The sequence below is a fragment of the Cetorhinus maximus genome, chromosome 19, assembly GCF_964194155.1.
Source record: "Cetorhinus maximus chromosome 19, sCetMax3.hap1.1, whole genome shotgun sequence".
Taxonomy (NCBI): Eukaryota; Metazoa; Chordata; class Chondrichthyes; order Lamniformes; family Cetorhinidae; genus Cetorhinus; species Cetorhinus maximus.
The window spans coordinates 66,004,837-66,029,600 of record NC_135897.1 but is presented as its reverse complement, the minus strand read 5'-3'; the positions used below and the strand labels follow the sequence as shown (position 1 = coordinate 66,029,600).

The 24,764-nt window shown below is 42.2% G+C and overlaps 1 protein-coding gene across 1 annotated transcript in view; it reads right to left on the bottom strand.

Annotated features, from left to right (window-relative positions):
• Nucleotides 1-24,764, bottom strand: part of LOC144693864 (ATP-binding cassette sub-family C member 5-like) — a 137,552-nt gene that overhangs the window by 40,143 nt on the left and 72,645 nt on the right. The window contains exons 17-21 of the mRNA XM_078563978.1: nucleotides 23,107-23,206; nucleotides 12,252-12,436; nucleotides 6,418-6,564; nucleotides 5,212-5,341; nucleotides 4,830-4,983 (exon numbers count right to left, since the gene is read on the bottom strand). Coding sequence (XP_078420104.1) covers nucleotides 4,830-4,983; nucleotides 5,212-5,341; nucleotides 6,418-6,564; nucleotides 12,252-12,436; nucleotides 23,107-23,206 — 716 coding nt within the window. The remainder of the gene's footprint in view (nucleotides 1-4,829; nucleotides 4,984-5,211; nucleotides 5,342-6,417; nucleotides 6,565-12,251; nucleotides 12,437-23,106; nucleotides 23,207-24,764) is intronic.

Genomic DNA, 24,764 nt, shown 5'->3' with positions numbered 1-24,764 from the left:
GGGTTCAGGTTTCATGAAGGTTTTATTAAATTAAAAATAAATTTTGCTTCTTTCATAAACATGTCCCATGAGGGGACACGTGTAAATGATTTTTTAAACTTTCTTTATTAAAAATTCTCAATATGAACTTAATCTTCCTGAGGTAGCTCCGTGCCTCAGGGAGATATCTGCGCTCTTTTGCGCGCATGTGCGAAAGAGGGCAGGCCTCGGCTCTCCCTCTCCCCCCCACCCACACAGGTAGCACTGAGTGCTACCAGGCGCGCATCACGTTGGGTGGGCCTTAATTGGCCTGCCCACGTAAACTGGCGGTGCGCAGTCGATCGCAGGTGGTGATCGGCTCCACGCCCTCCCGCTCCCCACCGACCCGCCCGACAGGGAGAAAATTCTCCCCACAGTTTCCTGCCTGTGCCTAGCCAACAGCTGAATTTATTTTGAAATTGGTTTCACTTTAAATAACTAGAATACAAATGTACTCTTGGATATATTCATTTCAGGGCAACAATTAAGAAACTTTTCTGGTGTTAACTGGCCCATAATCCATTAACAGTAATTCCATTACTTATGGTGAGTGGACTGGAAATAATCTATTTAATATCTGGAAAAACAAATATATGAACAAACATACGAACAGAGGAAATAGGAGCAGAAGTAGGCCATTCAGCCCCTCGAGCCTGCTCCGCCATTCGATAAGATTATGGATGATCTGTGTTTTGAATTCCACATTCCTATCTGCCCCGATGACCTTTGATCCCCTTGCCTAGCAAGAATCTACCTCCACCTTAAAAATATCCAATGGTCCCACCCTCTGAGGCAAAGGGTTGCAAAGTCACACAAACCTCAGAAAAAATTTATCTTCATCACTGTCCTAAAAGGGCAGCCCCTAAGTTTAAAACAGTGCCCCCTTGTTCTGGACTCACCCACAAGAGGAAACATTCTTTCCACATCCACCTTGTCAACACCATTCAGGATCTTGTATACTTCAATCAAGCCACCCCTCATTCTTCTAAACTCCAGTGGAAGCAAGCCCAGTCTGTCTAACCTTTCCCCATAAGTAAACCCACTCATTCCAGGTATCAATCCAGTAAAACCCCTCTGAACCACCTCCATTGCATTTACATCCTTAAACAAGGAGACCAAAACTGCACACAATATTCAGATGTAGTCTCACCAATGACCTATAAAACTGTAGCATAACATCCTTACTTTTATGTTCAATCCTTCACGTAATGAAGGACAGCATTCCATTAGCCTTCTTAATTACTTGCTGTACCTGCATACTAACTTTTTGTGACTCATGCACTAGAACACCTAGATCACACTGTACCTCGAAGTTCTGCAGCCATTCTCCGTTTAAGTAACATTCTGCTTTTCTTTATTCTTCCTGCCAATGTGAACAACTTCACATTTTCCCACATTATACTCCATCTGCCAGATTTTTGCCCACTCACTCAGCCTATCCACATCTGTCTGCAACCTCATGTCCTCTTCACAACATACTTTCCTACCTATCTTTGTGTCATCTGCAAATTTAGCTACCATGCCTTCACTTCCCTCGTCTAAGTCATTGATATAAATTGTAAAAAGTTGAGGCCGCAGCACAGACCCCTGCGGGACTCCACTCATCACATCCTGCCAATCAGAAAATGACCCATTTATGCATACTCTTTTTCTGCCAAACAGCCAATCTTCTATCCATGCTAATATATTACCCCCTACACCATGAGCTTTAACTTGCACAATAATCTTTGATGTGGCACCTTATTAAATGCCTTCTGGGAGTCCAAGTACAGTACGTCTACAGGATCCCCTTTATCCAGGGAGCATGTTGCTCCTTCAAAGAACTCCAATAAATTGGTTAAACATGATTTCTCTTTCACAAAACCCGATTACCTCGAGTTTCTCTAATGCCCAACTATAACCTCCTTAATGATTGATTCTAACACCTTCTCTACTACAGACATCAAGCTAACTGGCCTATAGTTTCCTGTTTTCTGCCTCCCTCTCTTCTTGAATAGAGAGATTATGTTTGTTACTTTTCCGTCTGATGGAACCTTTCCAGAATCTAGCGAATTTTGGAAAATTAACACTAACACATTAACCACCTCTTTTAAGACCTAAGGATGAAGTTCATCAGGACCTGGAGGTTTGTCAGCTTGCAGCTCTATCAGTTTATTCAGTACTGCTTCCCTAGTGATTGTAACTTCAAGTTCCCCTCTCCCGTCCACCTCTTGATTTGCAGCTATTGCTGGAATACTTTTTGTGTCCTCTATAGCGAAGACACAAGCAAAATACTTGTTCCTTTCATCCACCATTTCCTTATTATCTGTTAACTCTCCATTGTCACTCTCTAGAGGATCAACACTCACTTTACTTACTCTTTTCCTGTTTAAATACTCTTGCTATCCATTTTTACCTTGCTAGCTAGCTTCCTCTCATACTATAATTTCTTTCTCCTGATTAACCTTTTAGTCATTTTCTGCCGTTCTTTATATTCTGTCCAATCATCTAACCTGCCATATAAACTGGAAAATTCATCTTTGCACTTATATGCTATCCTTAAGTTTGATGCTTTCCTTAACTTTTTTAGTTAACCATGGATGATGGGTCCTCCTCTTCGAAATTTTCGTTGTAGTAGGAATATCTGCTTCTTTCATTGCTTCTCTATTGATCTATTCCCTAGCCTAGTATCCCAGTTCACTTCAGTTAGCTCAGTTTTCATGCCCATATAGTTGCCCTTATTTAAGTTTAAAATGCCAGTCTTGGGCCCACTCTTCTCCCTTTCAAACTGGATGTTCAATCATATTGGGGTCACTGCTACCTCGGGGTGCCTTTACTCGGAGGTCATTAATTAATCCTGCCACATTACACAATACCAAATATAACACAACCTGCTCTCTGGTTGATTCAAGAACGTGCTGCCCTAAGAAACTCTCTCGAAAGCATTCTATGGACTTCTCATTCAGGCCACTACTGCCAAGCTGATTTTTCCAGTTTGTATGTAGATTAAAATCACTCATGAATATTACCATCCCCTTATCACACATATCCAATATTTTTTTGTATACTTTGTCCTACATCGTGGTTACTGTTAGGGGGCCTGTAGAGCACTCCTACAAGTGACTTCTTTGCCTCACTATTCCTCATCTCCACACAAAGCGGTTCTACATCCTGACCCCTTGAACCAAGGCCATCTCTAACTATTGCATCAAAGCCATCCTTGATCAACAGTGATACCCCTCCACCTTTACCTAGCTTCCTGTTCTTCTTAATGTCATTTGCCCCTCAACATTCAGGACCCAATCCTCATCATTCTGTAGCCACGTTGCTGTATTCGCTATTAGATATTTATTTACTTCAAAGTGTGCGATCAAATCTTTTACTTTGTTATGAATGCTATGCACATTCAGATACAGAGCCTTTAGTTTTGTCTTTTTGTTATCTTTGGATCATCTAGTCTTCACTATTGGTGTATTCTTAGGTTTTATCTCTCTGTCCCTTCCTGCTATTCTATGACCCTCACTTACCATACTACTATTTTGCTCTCCTGCCTTGAGTCCACCCCTTGATTTGCTGCATCTACCCAAGCTTGATCCCTCAATCCCTTTAGTTTAAAGCCCTCTCTACTTCCCTAGTTATGCAATTTGCAAGAACACTCGTCCCAGCATGAATCAGATGTAGACCGTCCCAAAGGTCCAGCCCCCATTTTCCCCAGTACTAGTACCAATGCTCCACGAATTGGAACCCGCTTCTCCTGTACCAGTCTTTGAGCCACGCATTCATCTCTCTAATCTTGTTTGTCATATGCCAATTTGCACACGGCTCAGGTAATAATCAAGAGATTATTACCTTTGAGATTCTGCTTAATTTGATATCTAGCTTCTCATACTGACTATGCAGGGCCTCTGTCCTTGCCCTGCCTATGTTGTTGGTACCTACATGGACCACGATAACCAGATTCTCCCCCTCCCACTGCTCTGGAGCAGATGTGCTGAACTCTGGCACCGGGCAGGCAACACAGCCTTCTGGACTCTCACTCTTTGCTGCAGAGAACAATGTCAATTGCCTCCACTATACTGTCCCCAACTACCACTATATTCCTGCTTGCTCCCCTGCTTGAACGACTTCCTGTACCATGGTGCCATGGCCTGCGAGCTCATCCAACTTGCAGACCTTGCTTCTGCTCTTGCAGGTTGTCAGCACTTCGAACTTTTTTGACAATTGCAAAATTGAGGTTCCTTGCTCCCTTTACCTGCCTCACTCACGATCACATCCTCCTGTCCCTCACTGCTGACTAAAGCAGACGACCCTATTCTAAGAGGTGTGACCATCTTCTGGAACAAAGTGTCCAGGTATTTCTCCCCTTCCCTTATGTTGCGCAATGTCTACAGTTCGGCTTCCAAATCAATAACCTTGATCCAGAATTCCTGTAGCTGCTTGCACTTTCTGCAGACATGTTTGTCATGGATTGCCTTGGTACCCAAAAGCGCCCACATTCCACAGCTGCAACATAAGTAACAATGGCAGGACAGGTGTTACATTATTTAGTTAACTCAATTTAATTATTCATTTAGAATAATTACCATGTATGCCACGCTTCTTTTCCCCGTTCACCAAATTCCCATGTGAACCTAATTCGCTACTCACTTCAGCGTTTGCCTGTCTCCTCGCACACCCCTTACTGAACAAATTGTATTGTTTTTACCAAAATGGATACAAGCATACCTAGTTAGACATCACCAATTTGTAAGCATTCAACTTCCAATACCATTAATATAATCCACACACAGTTGTTTTCATGAATAACAGTCACATAAATTTATTATGATTACCTTGATACCTGGTTGAGAATCATGAAGATAACAACGAGAGGGCCAACAGCAACAAGAAACCATGGAAAGACAGAACCAACAACACCGATGCAGAAAAACACCAGGATGATGTTCTGAATAAACATCTCTGCTTGGAAAGGCAGCCTTGTGTCCACTAAGCAAATGGGGTGGGGAGTGGAAAAAATGCATTTTAGATTTAAAGAAACAGATCAGAATTCAGGAAACGTTTACTGTAATAATAAGCATGCTTGAAAGGGTCCTTCTTGAAACTGTAATATTACACAACTGCACAATAACCAAATGAGATGTACAAGAAGCAAGTTTTTCTAAAACATTTTTTTTGCTAAGTCTGTACTAGTCAGCATACTGCTGGGAAAGGTACCTTCATCCATGTCCCTTGAGAATCTATTTAGGATTCGGCCAGAGGGAGTGGTGTCAAAAAACTTCATGGGGCCCCTGAGGATCTTGTGAAAGAGTTCATCATGAAGCCTGGTTGAGGCTCTGAGTGTTCCCTTCAAAAGAGTTAGAGAAACCATAAAAATGTTAATTTTGCATGTTTGCATTCATTTTAAATGTAGTATGTCCTATGTGGAGTTTGTAGGAAAAGATCATTTGAGGCGTGGACTGAATTATGAGCACTGCAGACCTCATGTACCAAAGGTTTTCTGATGCTAGTCAAACTGAACGAATCATATTCCCAATGAAAATAAATCTACAGGATTAACCCATCGTATAAAAATATTCAAGCCCCAACATCAAAACCCTTTTTAGCAACTGCTGAGTGATAGATTATGTATCTGACTGGGAACACTTCATGTATGAGATTTAAGTATTCCCTACAAAGACAAAATCGTAAGAAATTAAGTCCCATTTTTTGAGCCTGTCAGCATAAAAGTAATACAAGGAGATAAGCAGAGCAAATTATGTTAAATAGATATTTCAGATTTAAAACTAAAATTTACCTTACCTGAAAACAAAGGTTTACACCTTACCTGGTGAGGTGAAATTTAATTTTCATTCTCAGACCCTTCACACTTTTCAGAATTAACCAATAGTATTTTTTGGTTGAGAGGATACATTTGAAAAGAGGCACATCTACTTTAGCTTATGAATCACAAAAGCATTCTGTAAAACTTTAAATTGAAATTGGCTCTTTTACAATGTCTCATTTAGAAACTTTAATCCATAGGAGGCCAAAAGCTCAGAAGAAGGATACAAAATATTTTGAAAGAACAGTCTAAGATTCTGATGTCCATGCAACAAGGCCAGAGATCAGGATGAAAATTCCCTTCGCAGAGTTATTATGGTGGTGTTTGTTTAGAATCAACCTGTGCTGAATAATGGTTAAGGCTAAAGATGTTACAGGCGGTTGTGACTGCAGCATTCAAACAGAAAAGCAACCTTCATCCAGTGACAACCTCACCGTTTACTATATAGATGCTCTTTGGATGTGCCCTGAGGACTCAATCAAAAGTTGTGATGCCTAAGGATATTTAAGAAAAAAATCAAAATTCTTCAATGAAAAAGTTTCTTCTATAAAATTGGTGTGTCTTGTATACCTCCTTAAAGTTGTAAATTTATATTATACCTTAACAAATACAATGCCACGGACTGCCTTTATAATCAGTATTACTGCCATAGACAGTGCATAGATTCCGGCATAGTAATGCATATGCGGATTGTCCTTCATGTTCTGACCCACAGATGTTTCATTCTCCGAAGTCACAGATATATTCTGGAAGAAAGTGCAAACCATCAGAATTTTGAAATCCCATCAGGAATAGTACAATAGTCTCTCTCTGGAATAAACTCCTCCATAATTTATACAAAATTAAAATAAACCAAGTTGCATATACTTTAGTTACAAGTTACATATTACATATTTGGTGATCACGCCGTGTTGCGGCAATTTAAGTCTATTTCCTGCCACCACACTGGAACAGTGCTGTTGACGTCATCGTTGTGCACTTGGAAGAGGAAGTCGGCACCCATTCCACCCATTGGTGCATACGTGATGCCGCTGAAGTCGTCATTGTGCACCCATTGAACACTCGCCACCCACTTGTTCACCCTATTTCCTGTCCCCCTCACCGACTAACCCATTGCCCCACCCCACCCCCCGCCAACGTAGACAGTGAGGGAGCAGGGCAGTGAGGGGTCAGGAGGAGAGGCAATGAGCAGGCATTGAGCAAATCACAATCGTGATCCCAGGGTTTTTTGACTGCTATTTTGGGGTTCAATATTCTGTGAAAGCTGCAATCCTTAACAATGGTGTTAAAAACACATTTAATTGGTGCTGCGCTTGTTAAAATATCTTCACATGTATCATTATTACAGATGGTCATATTCTTTGAAGGAGAAAACGTCCTCTTTTTTACGGCACGAGCTGCATAAAGTGGGCAGGTTTAAAGGTCCCGTTGAAAATGGCAGGTCAGGGAGAAGCTAAGTGCCCAAGTTAAATGAAAAGGATTGCGGGGGGTGGGGGGAGGTGTTCGGAGGTCGGGTGGAGATGGGGTCAGACATCGGGGGTTATGTGGGGCGCGGCATTGGACAATGGAGGATGAGCATGCCAGGCATTCGGTGGGGTGGGCATTGGGAGGCGGGGTGTAGTGGGCCGGAAATTCGGGGTGCAGTAGGCGTCGAACATTCAGGGGCTGGGAGGTTGGAATTTCAGGGGGTGTGGGTTGGACATGGGGTAGGTGGGGGATCGGTGGGGGGGTAACAGCTGGGCCTGCGGGGGTGGTGTCGGGTGAGGAGCCCCATGCAGGTGGGGGGGGAATCCTATGTGGGATGTGGGGGGGTTTGGCAGGCAGATGGGGAATATCCTGGGGGGAGGGGGAGAGTGGTTAGTCAGGGGTGGAGGAGTCCCCTGGGTGTTGGGGATGGGGGGCAAAAAAGACCCGTGGGGGGGGCGGAAAATCGGTCTAGGTCTTTACAGTAGTTACCCAGAAGTTAGAAGGGGTTTTAATTCTTCTTACTTCTTCTGGGGAACTATTGGTATAACCCTGGCAGAACCATCTGAAGTTTGCGATTTAAACTGCATTTTTGGATGTTTCCCAGCACAGCGCAATTGTCCAGAGGAAATGTGCACTTCTGGGCAACTGTCATGTAAACCCTTACCTGGGAACTTTTCAGAGGAATTCCCCAGCGCATCTCGAGATAATCCCCCCAAATCTGAAGCTGGGGGGCTTGGAGGTTACGGCCCAATGTTGAGAGTTAGTAAGGGGCAGCCAGCACAGGTTTATTAAAGGCAAATCATGTCTGAATAACCTGATTTTGCAGTCTTTGATGATGAAATAGAGAGGGGTGATGAAAGTAGTCCCGTGGACATATATATGCGCTTTCAAAAGGCATTTGATTAAAAAAAACCTGTGATAAAAAAAAAGACAACAAAATTCTGAAAATACAGTGACATGGTGATGAAAGGGCGGTGGTAATTTGCGTATATAAGTGACTAAGGGATAGAAAGCAAAACATAGTGGTGAATGGATGTCTTTCTGAATGGAACGAAGTATTGACTGGGGTCTCCCTGAGGCTACACTTCAACCTTTGTTAATCACAGAATCACAGTGCAGAAGAGGCTCTTTGGCCTATCGAGTTTGCACTGACACGTGAGAAACACCTGACCTACCTAATCCCATTTACCAACACTTGGCCCATAACCTTGAATGTTATGACATGCCAAGTGCTCATCCAGGTACTTTTTAAAGGATGTGAGGGACCCTGCCTCCACCACCCTCCCAGGCAGCACATTCCAGACCGTCACCACCTTCTGGGTAAAAAAGTTTTTCCTCACATCCCCCCTAAACCTTGGGTATAAGGAGTGCAACTTTGAAGTTTGCAGATGAAACAAAACATGGCAACATAGTAAATTGTCAGCAGGAAAGTGGCAGACTTCAGAAGAACATAGGCAGCCTGGTAAAATGCGCAGATTGGGCAGATGCAAGTGTGAAGTGATGTGCTTGCAAAGGAACAACACAAAAATGCAGTAAAATCTAAATGGTACCATTTTGGGGGCCGGACAGGTGGATGCAAGAGCAGAGGGGTGCATATTTACAAATATTTGAAGGAGGCAGAGCAAGTTGATAAGATGGTTAAGCAAGCTTATCAGATATTTGGCTTTGTAAAGAGAGACACTGAGTACACAAACAAGGATCACACTAAACCTTTCCAAGTCACTGGCAATGCCACAGCTGGAGAATTATGTACAATTCTGTGAATCACACTTTTAAGAAGTGAGTCAAAGCTTTGGAGAGGGTATAGAGGAGGTTTTATCAGGATACTGTCAGGAATTAAGGACTTCAATTATGTAGAGTGATTGGAGGAACTGAGATTGTATAAAGCAGAGAGGCTTAAGGGGAAACCAAAGAGAAATATTCAAAGTCATGAGGAGCTTTGATTGAGCAAGTAAAAGAAAAGACTTGCATTTATATAACACCTTTCATGACCACCAGACATCTTAAAGCGCTTTACAGCAAATGAAGTACTTTTTGAAGTATAGTCACTGTTGTAAGAAATGCGGCAGCTAACTTGCAGTAAGCAAACTCCCACAAACAGCAGTGTGATACCGAGTAAATAATTTTTTGTTATGTTAATTGAGTAATAAATATTGGCTAGGGCACTGTTGATAACTCCCCTGCTATGTGCCATATATTTGAAATGGTGCCATTAGTGGATCTTCTACATCCACGAGAGCAAGCAGATGGGACCTCGGTTTCATGTCCTGTCCAAAAGACATCTCTGACAGTGCAATGCTCCCTCAGTTCTGCACTAGGGTGTCGCCCTTGGTTTTTGTGCTCATGCCCTGAAGAGGGACTTGAACCAGGAACTTTGTACTCATAGGCAAGTATATTACCAAGTTACAGTTTAAGTAAGGAGAAACTGCTTCATCTGGCAAGTGGGTAAGTAACCAAATATCACAGATTTGAAATAATTGTCGAAAGAATGAAGAGAGGAAATGAGAATTAAGGCGAATTTCCACACGCCTCCCACGCCCAGAGGGGGGATCTGGAATGCAGCACTGAGTGGTGGAAGCAGATTCGAAAAAAACTTTCAAAAGTGCACACAAAGAAGCAGCACTCATTAACAAAAATGAAAATAATTTATTGATAATTCACTAAAAAGTCTTGTCAGCAATAAAGCTAATCAAATACTGGGTTCCATCACACCATTTAATTAAATCAGTGAGATAGGGAACACACTGTATGCATTATGGAAACAGCACAGTAGATTGGCTAAATGGTCTATTCTAAATCCACATTCCTAGATTTTCAAAACACTAAACAGTAAATCTGACCAGAAACGGAGACAGAGTTAGCTACTTTCAACATTCAAAGGCATGTTTATACTTGAATCAGTGTTGGGTACTTCAGTAGACACTTGGATGTTAAAGTAGAATTAATTTGGCTGTTTAACAAGGTACTATTTATCAACGTTTCCACAACAATTTGTCACAAGACATTAAATTATCAAATATTGCTCATGTATGTCAAATAAAGGGGAACATGGGAGTTCTCCCTATGTCCTAGGCAATATTTACCCCTTCGATCAACACCTAAAACAAAGAATCTGGTCATTTATTTCACTGTCATTTGCAGGAGCTTGCAGTATGTAAATTACCTGCCACATTACCTATATTGAAATAATGACGACACTTCAAAAAAATGTAAAATGAAAAAAAGATGACTTTTGAAAGAAACACAATGCCAAAAGCAACTGAAGAGGTTGTTTCCCCTTGTGGGAGAGACTGGGGCCAGAGGGCATAATCTCAAGAGTAAAGGATCGTCTATTTAAGACAGAGATGAGGGGGAATTTCTTCTCTTGGCGGGTAGTGAATCTATGGAATTCTTTACTGCAGAGGGCTGTCGAGGCTTGGTCATTAAATATATTCAAGGCTGAGGTGGGCAGATTTGTAATCAGTAAGGGAATCAAGGGTTATAGGGAAAAAACAGGAATGTGGAGTTGAGGATTATCAGATCAGCCATAATCTCATTGAATGGTGGAGCAGACTCGATGGGCCGAATAGCCTACTTCTGCTCCTACGTTTTATGGTGTAAAGGAATTTATGGTTAGGGGGTGAAGAGAAAGACGCAATAGTCACAGGTCAGGCAAACTCAGGTGGACAACTGCGACAACTTCAATTTGCTTCCGACTCAAACTAGACTCGCAAGTTTTCCATTATTATTAGAGATTTTATCACAAGAGAGAGATAAGGTGCATCATGATGAACCAGCCAAGACATAATTAGCAGTCTGGAAAACATTCAACGCTCAGAAGCATCAGAATTTACTCAAATATTACACACCATTGGATCAAAAGCATTAAACATACACAAAATCCTTCCTAACAGCACCATAGGATTACCCACACCAGATGGACTACAGCAGTTCAAGGCGGTAGCTCACCACCACTTTCTCTAGGGTAATTAGGGAGGGACAACAAATGCTGCCCTTCTCATCCCATGACAGAAAAAAATAGAAATCCTTCACCTTCCACTTCATGCAGCTTAAAATGCAAGTCTCTTAAGTGCATAGAATTCTTACTAGTGAACTTGGCTTTCTCCATCTTGTTGTAATTGATGATGAGCAGAACTCTTGTAGTTTAACGTCCTATTATCCTCTTCCTATTCATCTACATTTAAAAGGCTCATGACAAGACCTCCCCAATATCATGGGGTAGGGATAAATTGAGGTAGCTGACCAAAGTGATTAATGAGAGAATAAGCCCACATCTCCCATTCCAAAAGCACACTTTGTAATAGGAAGTCACAAACACTTTTGCAAATTATGAAAAAGTTTTGCTATTTTAAAAAAAGAATCATTTCATTCAATCTAACTGTTGAAGAGCCAAGTGGTAAAAACTTTTCCCATTATGTTAGGAACAGAATAAACTGAAGCTGACAATGGGTAAAGAAACAAAGTAAAACATCAGGTTGTGATCTTATTTGCAATAGGGGCTAGGGCATGGCGACATGCTTTAATAGTGATTGTATAAGATGGTTCTGGAGAGACAGAAGGTATTTTTCCCACCTTGGGCAGGTTATTGACTTGCATGTAGAAGTTGACTGAATAGAGTTTACCAATGCGAAAAAAACCAACTAAAATGTTGAGGCATGAAAATTATTTAATTTTAATCTGTAAAAAGAAAGACTTGCATTTATATGGTACTTTTCAAGACCACTGGACACCTCACAGTGCTTTACAGCCGATGAAGTACTTTTAAAGTGTAGCCACTGTTGCAATGTAGGAAACACAGCCGATAGTTTGCACATAGCAAACTCCCAAAAAACAATGTGATAATGACGAAATAATCTGTTTTTGTGATGTTGAGTTGTTATTCAAAGTGTGTATAGCGTCAATTTCATTATTGTTTTTGTAATATACATTTTCTTTAGGATACCAGTAATGCAGTCCTACTTCTTACCCCACTGCCTGCATTGATCCAGTAACTAAGCCACCAGTTGTTAAAGGCAATGCTCCCCACGTTCAGGACAAAAAGGATCATCACAAGGAAAAATGCAAGAGGGCCTCCTGCTGCCTGGATGTATATTAAATACACAGACCACGGTATAGAACCTTTCGCTTTATCTTCTGATTGTATAAGCTGATCTAGAAACAGAATAAAAGAAAACATGTACATTAGCCACGAAATAGCTTTATAAAGCACAAGAAAATATATATTCTTTGTGAAATTGCTGCCGATCAACGGGATAACAAATTTCAAATCAGCAAAACAGCTTTAAAAATTTTGCGGGATTCCGACACGTTCTTTGCTGCAAATACGATACTTCATACTTTAAACCACAAATAATCCTAACAGATTAAATTGGGACAGAATTATTTACCTGATACTGCTGAAATAAAATGAAATATTTCTAACCATGATATATCAACTTTGTTCTTAACATCTAACACACTAAATAGTTAAATTTCCTACATTCTGATCATTTTAACTTATTTCTCAGTCTGTTTTAAGATTATGCAATGCATCTGAGGTCATAGAATAGATAGATTAGCCGAAGAGGAAGACTGGGCAAATCAGAAACAAATTGCCTTGTGAAATTTAATATTGCAGGAACTTATAACTCCTGTAAATGTTTGGTATTGTTGTTTCTGATTACCTATCAATTACTAGGTTATCAAACTGGTTTCCATTATATTACCTTGCTTATAAGTTTAGTGAAGTGTCCATTCGACTGCCTTCCAAAGTCAAGGAAGACTACATGCATGCACAAGATATAACCAATAAACCAAAATACCTGGGTTTTCTATTCAATGCCTGGATGGGCTAAAAATGACACACATATTGGGCACATAAAGGAGTCCTTTTATCTTGGGTACAATGGATCACTTACAAGAATGGTCTGAGATGCTGAACACTCTCTAAAGCTGTATGTCCTAAAAAAGGATAAAAACCCAAGAGTGCCAAAGTATTGTTTTACTTGAAGATTCCTAAAGACATTACTAATAAGTTTTGCATTTTATGTTTCACATTCAGAATAACCTAGTACCTGACTAGGTATAAAAGGTGGTTGGTAAGTGAATAATCAAATAGTAAATGCTAATTTTGAAAAAAAATTAGTCTGCTTCACAGTAAAATTATATTATTCATACTTGGAAACACTTATTTATTCCTGTCGAAAATTTAAACCGCACACAGCATTAGCAAACCAATTTGCCCACTACTGGGGGGTTGTGAGATAAAAGGGGAAGATTAAAACAAATCACAGAAATGTATGCCATTCTTGATTTTACAGGTACAAACCACAAACAGAAATTTTGAACTTTTTGAGAACACACCACCATTAGCTATTTTTAATTATGGATACAAGAGTTATTTCAACACAAGGTTAATCAATCAGACGATCCATTAACCTTCAACTATCAAATAACTTACTTCGACAGAGGCAAACCTCATCCTATTGTTTTGAGATACTATGCCAGATAGAAGTTCATACCTAGTCTGACTAGTCTAGTGTAAAGCTGAGTTGCTGGCTGGGCTTTAACTACTTTAGTTGTTTATTACTGCTGCCAACTTTTGTCACTGGACTGCAGTGGTTCAAGAAGGCCACCACCTAATCAAGGGCAACTAGGCAGATACAATAAATGCTGGCCCAGCCAGTGAAGCCCACATCCGTGAATGAATTAAAAGAAAAAACACTTTTGTTGAAGGTACTTACAGCACACTACCTTAGAAATTTTTCATTTGTTGTAACATATTTTTAAAAAGCATGAACCAGTTTTAACAATAGGAAAAAAATCGTTTAAGGCTACTGCAACAGTCTCTCGTTGCCTGTAAACAGAGGATTATTTCCTCATCTCCAGATGCCTTGTATTTTTTGGATCAAAAATTGTTACACTTGTTACCTTAATGTTACAATGTCTAACTGTTAGGCCACAGATACAAAACTTGACTTGATAAGCAACCACATCAAACACTGAAGACCTCCACAAATGAGGACTCATTCAACAGAAGGTCCTTCTTTCAAAGGAGGTATCCTTTTTTTGTTCAGTGGGTAAAGGCAGTGACCCCTATGCTGAGTATGCTAAGTAGCTGCAATTGGTATTACATGTAGCAATAAAAAATGAAATCACGTTGAGCTCTGATCAAAATTTAGAAAGGCCAGCAAGTCACCAACATCAAAATGAACACATTCCAAATTCTTCTTGGGGAAGCTATGCAAGACATGAATTTAGTGCACAAAATCAGCAAGGTATACCGGTTTAGACCAAGCCTTTGGCATGAGTGAGAGATAAAATGGGGTATTTCTGTATTATATAGTTAGGGCTGTAGTTAAGTGGCATAAACGGAATTTAAAACTTTGGATCAACCAGTGTTATTCCCAAGGCAAGTTCATGCACAACAGACAACAGCTAGTCTTCCACTGATCATAGTGGAGGCTAGGTCATTGAATATATTCATGGCCAAGTTAATCAGATTTTTGATTGATGGGGGGGTTGGGGGGGAGAGACAAGCAAGGAAATGGCATTAAGGCCACAATCGCAATCAGATCAGCCATGAGTGGGCTAAATGGGTTTAATGACCTACTCCTGCTCCTATTTCTGATCAGATTGTAACTAAGAAACCAGCCTGACTTTGAGGAATTATCTTTGTCAACACTACTGCTCAGAAATTAACTGTTCATTTCAAGGCTAGGAATAGTTATTTAGAAATGCTAGCATAGGCAATTAAACAGACCTGGGGATTGTCACATTTAACTACACTGACCAATTGAAGATGCTGGCAGCAAGAGAGTAAATATCCCTGTCAGTGGCATCGTGGACTAGTAATCCAGAGGTCCAAGCTAATGATCTGACAACAATGGTTCGAATCCCACCATGACAGCTGATGGAATTTAAATTTAATTAACAAATCTGGAATTTTAAAAAAGCTAGGATCGTTTAGAGAGACCATGAAACCATTGTCGATTGTCAGAAAACCTTTCCCATTTGGTTCACGAGTGTTCTTTAGGGAAGGAAATCTGCCCTGCTTACATGGTCTGGCCTACATGTGGCTCCAGACCCACAGCAAAGTGGTTGACTCTTAAATGCCCCTTGAAATGGCCTGACAAGCCATTCAGTTGCATTAAAAACCGCTACAAAGTCTACATAAAGGAATGAACCAGACGGATCATCCAGCATCGACCTAGGCACCGAAAACAACAACTGCAAACTGAGCCCTGTCGACCCTGCAAAGTCCTCCTTACTAACAACTGGGGACTTGTGCCAAAATTGGGAGAGCTGTCCCAGACTAGTCAAGCAACAGCCTGATATAATCATACTTACGGAAACATACCTTACAGACAATTTTTCAGACACCACCATCACCAAGCTTGGATATGTCCTGTCTCACCAAGAGGACAGATCTACCAGACGTGGCGACACAGTGGTATACAGTCAGGAGGGAGTTGGCCTGGGAGTTCTCAACATCAACTCTGGACCCCATGATGTCTCATGGCATCAGGTCAAACATGGGCAAGGAAACCTCCTGCTGATTACCACCTACTGCCCTCCCTCAGCGGATGAATCAGTACTCTTCCAAGTTGAACACCATTTGGAGGAAGCACTGATGGTGGTGAGGACACAGAGTGTACTCTGGGTGGAAAACTTCAATGTTCATTACCAGGAGTGGCTCAGTAGCACCACTACTGAACAAACTGGCCAAGCCCTAAACGACATAGCTGTTAGACTGGGTCTGCAGCAGGTGGTGAGGGAACCAACAAGAGGGAAAAACATACTTGACCTTGTCCTCACCAACCTGCCTGTTGCAGGTGCATCGGTCCATGACGGTATTGGTAGGAGTGACCACTACACAGTCCTTGTGGGGATGAAGTCCTGCCTTCACATTGAGGATACCCTCCATCATGTTCTGTGGCGCTACCATTGTGCTAAATGGGATAGATATCAAACAGATCTAGCAATTCAAAACTGGGCAGCCATGAGGTGTTGTGGGCCATCAGCAGCAGCAGAATTGTAATCAACACAATCTGTAACCTCAGGGTCTGGCATAACTCTCACTCTACTATTACCAACAAGCTAGGGGATCAGCCCTGGTTCAATGGAGAGTGCAGCGGAGCACACCAGGGGCAACACCAGGCACACTTAAAAATGAGGTGTCAACCTTGTGAAGATAAAACACAGGACTACTTGCATGCTAAACAGTGAAAGCACAACCAATGGATCAGATCTAAGCTCTGCAGTCCTGCCACATTCAGTCGTGAATGGTTAAACAACTAAGTGGAGCAGGAGGCTCCACAAATATCCCTACCATCAATGATGGAGAGCCCAGAACATAAGTGCAAAAGACACGGCTTAAGTATTTGCAATGATCTTCAACCAGAAGTGCCGAGTGGATGATCCATATTGGCCTCCTCCTGAGGTCCCTAGCATCAGAGATGCTAGTCTTCAGCCAATTTGATTCATTCCACATGATATCAAGAAATAGCTGAAGGCACTGAATACTGCAAAGGCCATCAGCCCTGACAACATCTGGCAATAGTAATGAAGACGTGTGCTCCAGAACTAGCTGTGTCCCCAGCCAAGCTGTTCCAATACAGCTATAAAACTGGCATCTACCCGGCAACTTGGAAAATTGTCCTGGTTTGTCCTGCCCACAAAAAGCAGAACAAATCCAACCTTGCCAATTACTGCCACATCAGTCTACTCTTGACCATCAGCAAAGTGATGGAAAGTGTCGTTGACAGTAGTATCAAGCGGCAGTTACTCAGAATCAACCTGCTCACTGACACTCAGCTTGGGTTCCACCAGGGTAACAGCTCCTGACCTCATTACAGTCTCAGTTCAAACATGAACAATACAGCTGAACTCCAGAGGTGAGCTGAGAGTGGCTGCCTTTGACATCAAGGCAGCATTTGACAGAGTGCGGCATCAAGGTGCCCCGGCAAAACTGGAGTCAATGGTAATAAGGGGGGGAAACTCTCCACTGGTTGCTGTCATATCTAGCACAAAAGAAGATGGTTATGATTGTTGGAGGTCAATCATCTCAGTCCCAGAACATCACTACAGAGTGCCTCAGGGTAGTGTCCTAGGCCTGACCATCTTCAGCTGCTTTATCAATAACCTTCCTTCCATCATGAGGTCGGAAGTGGGGGTGTTCGCGGATGATCATGCAATGTTCAGCAACATTCGCAACTCCTCAGATACTGAAGCAGTCCGTGTTCATATTCAGCAAGACCTGGACAGCATTCAGGTTTGAGCTGAAAAGCGGCAAATAACATTTACACCACGATGTGCCAGGCAATGACCACCTCCAACAAGTGCAGGTTAGAGGCTAGGAATTCTGCAGACAGTAACTCACCTCCTGACCCCATAAAGACTGTCCACCATCTACAAGGCACAATTAAAAAAAAAAATTCATTTACGGGATGTGGGCTTCGCTGGCTAGGCCAGCATCTATTATCTATCCCTAGTTGCCCTTGAGAAGGTGGTAGTGAGCTGCCTTTTTGAACCGCTGCAGTCACTGTGGTATAGATACACCTACAGTGCTTTTAGGAAGGGAGTGCCAGGATTTTGACCGAGCGACAGTGAAGGAGCGGCGATATATTTCCAAGTCAGGATGCTGAGTGACTTGGAGGGCAACTTCCAGGTAGTGGTATTCCCAACCATCTGCTGCCCTTGTCCTTCTAGATGGTAGTGGTCATGGGTTTGGAAGGTGCTGTCTAAGCAGCCTTGGTGAATTCCTGCAGCGCGTCTTGTAGATGGTACACACTGCTGTTACTGTGCGTCGGTGGTGGAAGGAGTGGATGTGGTGCCAATCAAGCGAGCTGCTTTGTCCTGGATGGTGTCGAACTTCTTGAATGTTGTGAGAGCTGCACTCATCCAGGCAAATGGAGAGTATTCCATCACACTCCTGACTTGTGTCTTGTAGACACTGGACAGGCTTTGGGGAGTCAGGAGGTGAGTTACTCGTCACACGACACCTAGCCTCTGAATTGCTCTTGTGGCCACAGTATTTAAATGGCTAGCCCAGTTCAGTTTCTGGTCAATGGTAACCCCCAGGATGTTGATAGTGGGGGATTCAGTGGTGGTAATGCCATTGAACATCAAGGTGTAATGGTTGGATTCTCTCTTGTTCGAGATGGTGATTGCCTGACACTAGTATGGCGCGAACGTTACTTGCCACTTGTCAGCCCAAGCCTGGATATTGTCCAGGCCTTGCTGCATTTGGACATGGACTGCTTCAGTATTTGAGTCGTCGCGAATGGTGCTGAACATTGTGCAATCATCAGCAAACATCCCCATTTCTGACCTTCTGATGGAGGAAAGGTCATTGATGAAGCTGGTTGGGTCTAGGACACTACCCTGAGGAACTCATGCAGTGTTGTCCTGGAGCTGAGATGACTGACCGCCAACAACCACAGCCATCTTCCTTTGTGCTAGGCATGCTTCCAACCAGCGGAGAGTTTTCCCCGATTCCCACTAACTCCAGTTTTGCTAGGACTTCTTGATGCCACACTCAAACGCAGCCTTGATGTCAAAGGCAGTCACTCCCACCTCATCTTGGAAGTTCTGCTCTTTTGTCCATGTTTGAACCAAGGCTGTAGTGAGGTCCAGAGCTGAGAGGCCCTGGCATAACCCAAACTGGGCGTCAGTGAGCAGTTACTGCTGAGCAAGTGCAGCTTGATATCATTGATGATGACCCCTCCCATTACTTTACTGATGAGAGAGAGTAAACTATGGGGCGGTAACTGGCTGGGTTGGATTTGTCCTTGCTTTTGTGTACAGGACATACCTTGGCAATTTTCCACATAGCCAGCTAGATGCCAGTGCTGTAGCTGTACTGCAACAGCTTGGCTAGGGGCACAGCAAGTTCTGGAGCACAAGTCTTCAGTACTATTGCCAGAATACTGTCAGGGCCCATAGCCTTTGCACCATCCAGTGCCTTCAGCTATTTCTTGATATCACGTGGAGTGAATCGAATTGGCTGAAGACTAGCAACTGTCATGCAGGGGACCTCTGGAGGAGGCCGAGATGGATCATCCACTCGGCACTTCTGGCTGAAGATTACAGCAAATGCTTCAGCCTTATCTTTTGCACTGATGTGCTGGGCTCCTTCATCATTGAGGGTGGGGATATTTGTGGAGCCTCCTCTTCTTGGGAATTATTTAATTGTCCACCACCATTCACGACTGGGTGTAGCAGGGCTGCAGGCCTTAGATCTGATCCAAAAACAAAAAACACTGCAAAAACTCAGCAGGTCTGACAGCATCTGTGGGAGAGAAAGACAAAATTAACATTTCGAGTCCGTATGACTCTTCTTCAGATCTAAAGGGAAGTAGAAATGTGGTGAAATATTAGATCTGATCCATTGGTTGTGGGATTGCTTAGCTCTATCACTTGCTGCTTATGCGGTTTGGCATGCAAGTAGTCCTGTTTTATAGCTTCACCAGGTTGACACCTCATTTTTAAGTATGCCTGGTGCTGCTCCTGGCATGCCCTTTTGCACCCTTCATTGAATCAGGGTTGATCCTCTGGCTTGATGGTAACGGCAGAGTGGGGGATATGCTGGGTCATGAGGTTACAGATTGTGTTCAAGTACAATTCTGCTGCTGCTGATGGCCCACAGCGCTTTATGGATGCCCAGTCTTGCTAGATCTGTTCAAAATCTATCCCATTTTGCACAGTAGTAGTGCTACACAACACGATGGAGGGTATCCTCAATGTGAAAGTGGGGCTTCATCTCCACAACGACTGTATGGTGGTCACTCCTACCGTTACTGTCCTGGGCAGATGCATCTGCAGCAGGTAGGTTAGCGAGGATGAGGTCAAGTATGCTTTCCCTCTTGTTGGTGTCCTCACCATCTGCCACAGACCCAGCTATGTCATTTAGGACTCGACCTAGCTCAGTCAGTAATGGTGCTACTAAGCCACTCTTGGTAATGAACATTGAAACCCTCCACCCAGAGTGCATTCTGTGACCTTGCCACTCTCAATGCTTCCTTCAAGTTGTGTTCAACATGGAGGAGTGCTGATTCATCAGCTGAGGGAGGGCAGTACGTGGTAATCAGCAGGAGTTTTCCCTGTCCATGTTTGACCTGGTGCCATGAGACTTCATGGGATCTGGAGTTGATGTTGAGGACTCCCAGGGAAACTCCCTCCTGACTGTATACCACTGTGCTACCACCTCTGCTGGGTCTGTCCTGCCGGTGGGATAGGACATACCCAGGGACGGTGATGGTGGTGTCTGGGACATTGTAAGATATGATTCTGTGTGGGTGACTATGTCAGGCTGTTGCTAGGCCTGAGAGACAGCTCTCCCAATTTTGGCACTAGCCTCCAGATCAACTTCCAGAGTTTAAGGTCTTGACAGCTGAAAGCACAGTCAACAATGGTGGAGTGATTAAGCAGGAATGCTAAAGAGGTCAAAAGTAAGCAGGCATCTCAAAGGGTTGTGGGGCTGTAGTGACAGAAATAGGGAGGGGCCAGGCCAGGCCATGGGGGGAATATGAAAACAATAATGAGAATTTTAAAGTCAAGATGTTGCTTGACCAGAAGCCAGTTTAAGTCTGCCAGCACAGGAGTGATAGGTGAACAGAGCTTGGTTTGAGTTAAAACACAGGGCAGAGTTTTGGATGACACTTCAATTTTATGGAGGGTAGAATATGCAAGACCAGCCAGGAAGGTGTTGAAATAGTCAAGTCTAGAGGTACCAAGGCACGAATGAGGGCTTCAGCAGCAGATGAGCTGAGACAGGTGTGAGGTTTGGCACTGTCATGGAGGTGGAAATAGGTGATCTTAGTGATGGTGCAAATGTGGTCAGAAGTTCATCTCGGGGTCATATATTTTTCAGGGTTTGCCACATTATTTTTTTGGGTTTCACCACACCAGCATCTTTCAAGAATGAAATATTTTCCAAAGTCCAATTCTGCAAGCAGGGTCAACAAAAGAGAGAATAATCCCGAATGGTGTAATTAGCACCCTGTTTATAATTAAGAATGAGACCTTGAAATCAGCTATATAATTTTTTACCCACTGCCAAAAATAGAATTTAATTCAGTGCATTGACCTGAGGAAGGGCTGATGTTTGAGGAGAGTGACACCATCACACTCTTCCCCCCAATCCATTATTGACAACTGGCCATGTGTTCTATTCCCGACAGGTCACGCAACACTTCCTGCCGCCATATTTAAATCTGGTTAGCGAGCAACAGATCAGTGGAATCCGAAGCCCCTTTTGTTGGCATCAAATGGGTCAAAAATTAATCAATGTGTCAGTGGATACTTGGTTAAGCTTCACCTTTCATTCTTTATTTGGCTGACTGCTGTTCAGACAAGACAGCCATTTACAGAAACAAACACAGCATGGGCAGCTGATCAAACAGTCCACTGATGCCAAGAGCTTGATACCGACTCAGAATCCTGGGGCATCACTCACGCAAGGTGTGAGAGGCCATAAAAGTTGACCTTTTGTGTGGGAAGTGAGCCTGGTGCTTAGGTGCATTTCATGTATGGTGATTCACCTGATTTGTGTGTGTGATCATGCTGTGTGCAAAGTTGCTGCTTTTTTAAAAAACCACATGACAGGAGCTACTCTTAAAATAGGTGCCTTTTGTCGCAAGGGGTCTATGGGGTGGGGGAATGAATTTCTTCTTCGTTTTCAGAAATAAGCTTTAGATAACTTGCTGGGTTTACTACTTCTATTAAGGAGAAATCAGGTTACCAGTTTTCCCTGTATATATCTGTCTGACTCTGGTCTTCATCATCTTCATGAGAAGGTAGAAGAACATCATGTGATTTCCATTGGCACATTTCACAATAAAAGGGCCACCCACTTACCCTGAACATAGTATTTCAAGACATGGCATATATGAAGGTGCAGATCTTGGTTCATAACAGACACAGTCCAATTATGGAAATCACCCATTTCCTGTGAACACAGCTAAAAGTGTTCAGAGAAAACACCAAAACCTTCAAACTGTTAAGTACTAGGATTCAGAGAATTCATGTTTAGTAATTCTTGACAATCCAAAAGCTTTTAAAAATCTTCTCTAATAGGATAAGTACAGAAAGGAGGCCCCATGGACAATATCCTCAACAATAAAAAACAATTAAGGAACTTAGTCAATAAACCTTTCCAATGACAACCTGTCTGCAGATTGTGACTATCTGGGAAAAGGAAGATTGCATTTGACCCATCCTTCAAATGAGACATTAAACCAAATCCCAGTCCATTTATTTAGGTGGGGATTAAAGATACCCCACCAGTTTTTGAAGAAAAACAGAAAATTCTCCAGGTTTCTTGGGCAGCTGACTGACCAACTGGTCACTTATCTTATTGCGAGACAGTGCTGCCACAGAATGTATTATGTTTACCCACTGAACTTTCACTGCATTCCAAAAGTATAGCTATATTCTGACATAAGGTACTTATTAAATGCACACATTATTTGTTACATCTTCACAGTGTGACTCTATGTCGACACTGAGGAGATCCACTGAAATCCAGGTACTGGATTTGAGAGTTCTTTTGACATCTGAAAAGTCAGTAATTTTTTTTTAAGTGACAAGCACTATAAAGTTGTTTTGCAGTTGAAGAATGCACTTCAATGCCATAAACTTACCAGTGATTCAATCCTGCCCTTTGCCACTTTCCCTCTAACATTCTGCTCAAGACCAACCTCTGACCAAGCTTTTGGCCACCCCTGTTGAGATCCCTTTCCTCGTTCAGAAATCTTTTTTAAAAATTACATTTCTACGAAAAGCCTTGGGACGCTTTTCTATATTCCATTAATGACATTATAGCGGATGTTATGATTCACCTGCTGCCTTATTTGTGTTTCTTTCCTTCTTCACAGGTCCAGTCTGGCCTTTCTCTTGAGGTTTCTTTAAGGAATTGTTAGTTTTATTTTTGTTGTTTACCTGAAAAATAGTCAAAGACATGACATTCGAAAGCAGAATGGAGACAAGCTAAGGCTCTCACTTTTGTAAGTACTTTACCATATGCAATTAAGTAGTGATTCTCATCTAATCACATGTGCAAGTTTATAGAACATGAATCCCATCATGAATCCTCATACTAAATTCAATAAAACAGGAAACAGATTACATCCCGAGAAATGTTTCTTCACATTATTTTTTTAAAAAGCTCAGCCATTTCAAATCTACAAGTAAATAGCAGTCATGTCTTTTTAAGAAATTTGGACCCGACCTGGTCAGTTGACCTCCATTCTGGTGTCTATAGCAGCCTCTTTCTTGGGCCATGACCTTATCATGACTGAAGAAGCTGATAAGCGAGACCCTAAGAGCAATGAGCCTTTCACAATAACTAAACCAAATAGAAAAAAAAGATACCAGGGTGGGCTGCTGAGAGGAATATTTGCATATCGAAGATGAATTTACAGTCCTTGAAAGGAAGAAAACTACACCTGGTGTGTAAGTCATCTGGTCTCTTTTTTGATTCAACCTTCACAACAAACAACATTATACCAAATGGTGCAGATGACTGATGGTAGGACTTACGGACTTGTACCTTTATGCTGGCCTATTAGTTTAGGAGTCCCAAAGTACTCCTTGATCTTAGCACTGACAGAAAAAGGTTCATATGTAGTTTAAAGAACAATTCCATGCATTTTCCCTCTCTACCAAACTGAGTGGGCCTCACCAAGGAGATAGCACCTGCTGCTTGTCAAGCTTTAGACTCAAAGAAACCATACATGATAGCCAGACACTAGCCCGATGATAATTAAAATGGCTTGGTGATCTCGAGAAAGAGAGACAAGTAGTCTGAGGATGCAGAAAATGAAGTTTGAAAAAAATGGAATCATCCTCAGCCATGTCAAATCCATAGTATAACTTTAATTTTGGCCATATCAATTTATTTTTACAATTGCATGTGAATAAGGTGTAAATAGACCAAAGCTATTTGTTAATTCACCTATGAACATTAAGCTCAATTGGCTGTAAGTACTTTACCTTATTTGTAGAATTAAACCTTGAATAGGTGAAGCTTTGCTCATGAGAATATTGTCTTAAATTTGATTGATCTTGCATAAATAAAATTATCTCATTAACATGTCAAATCAAGACAACTTCAGATCACCTGTGCCACATTTCTTTTTGGATGGGAGCTGTCGTGATGACTTTGCTTGTCCCACTTACACCTCCTCCAGAGCCATTTTTTGCTTTTTGTCCTTTACCATTTCCTTTTGCCTCCAGGGGTCCATAAGATGTTGGAGGAGTAGTAGGCCATTTGGCTCATAGAGTCCGCTGTGCCATTTAATGAGATCATGGCTGATCTGATAATCCTCAACTCCACTCTCTTGCTTTTTCCCCCATAACCCTTGATTCCCTTATTGGTTAAAAAGGTGTAGGAGCAGATGTATGTACCATTATCCCTTTTGCCATTTAATCACTCTCATACTCCACCCATTACAGGTCTTCTCTTTTGCTCCTTCCCCCTCCTTAACTTTCCCTGCCT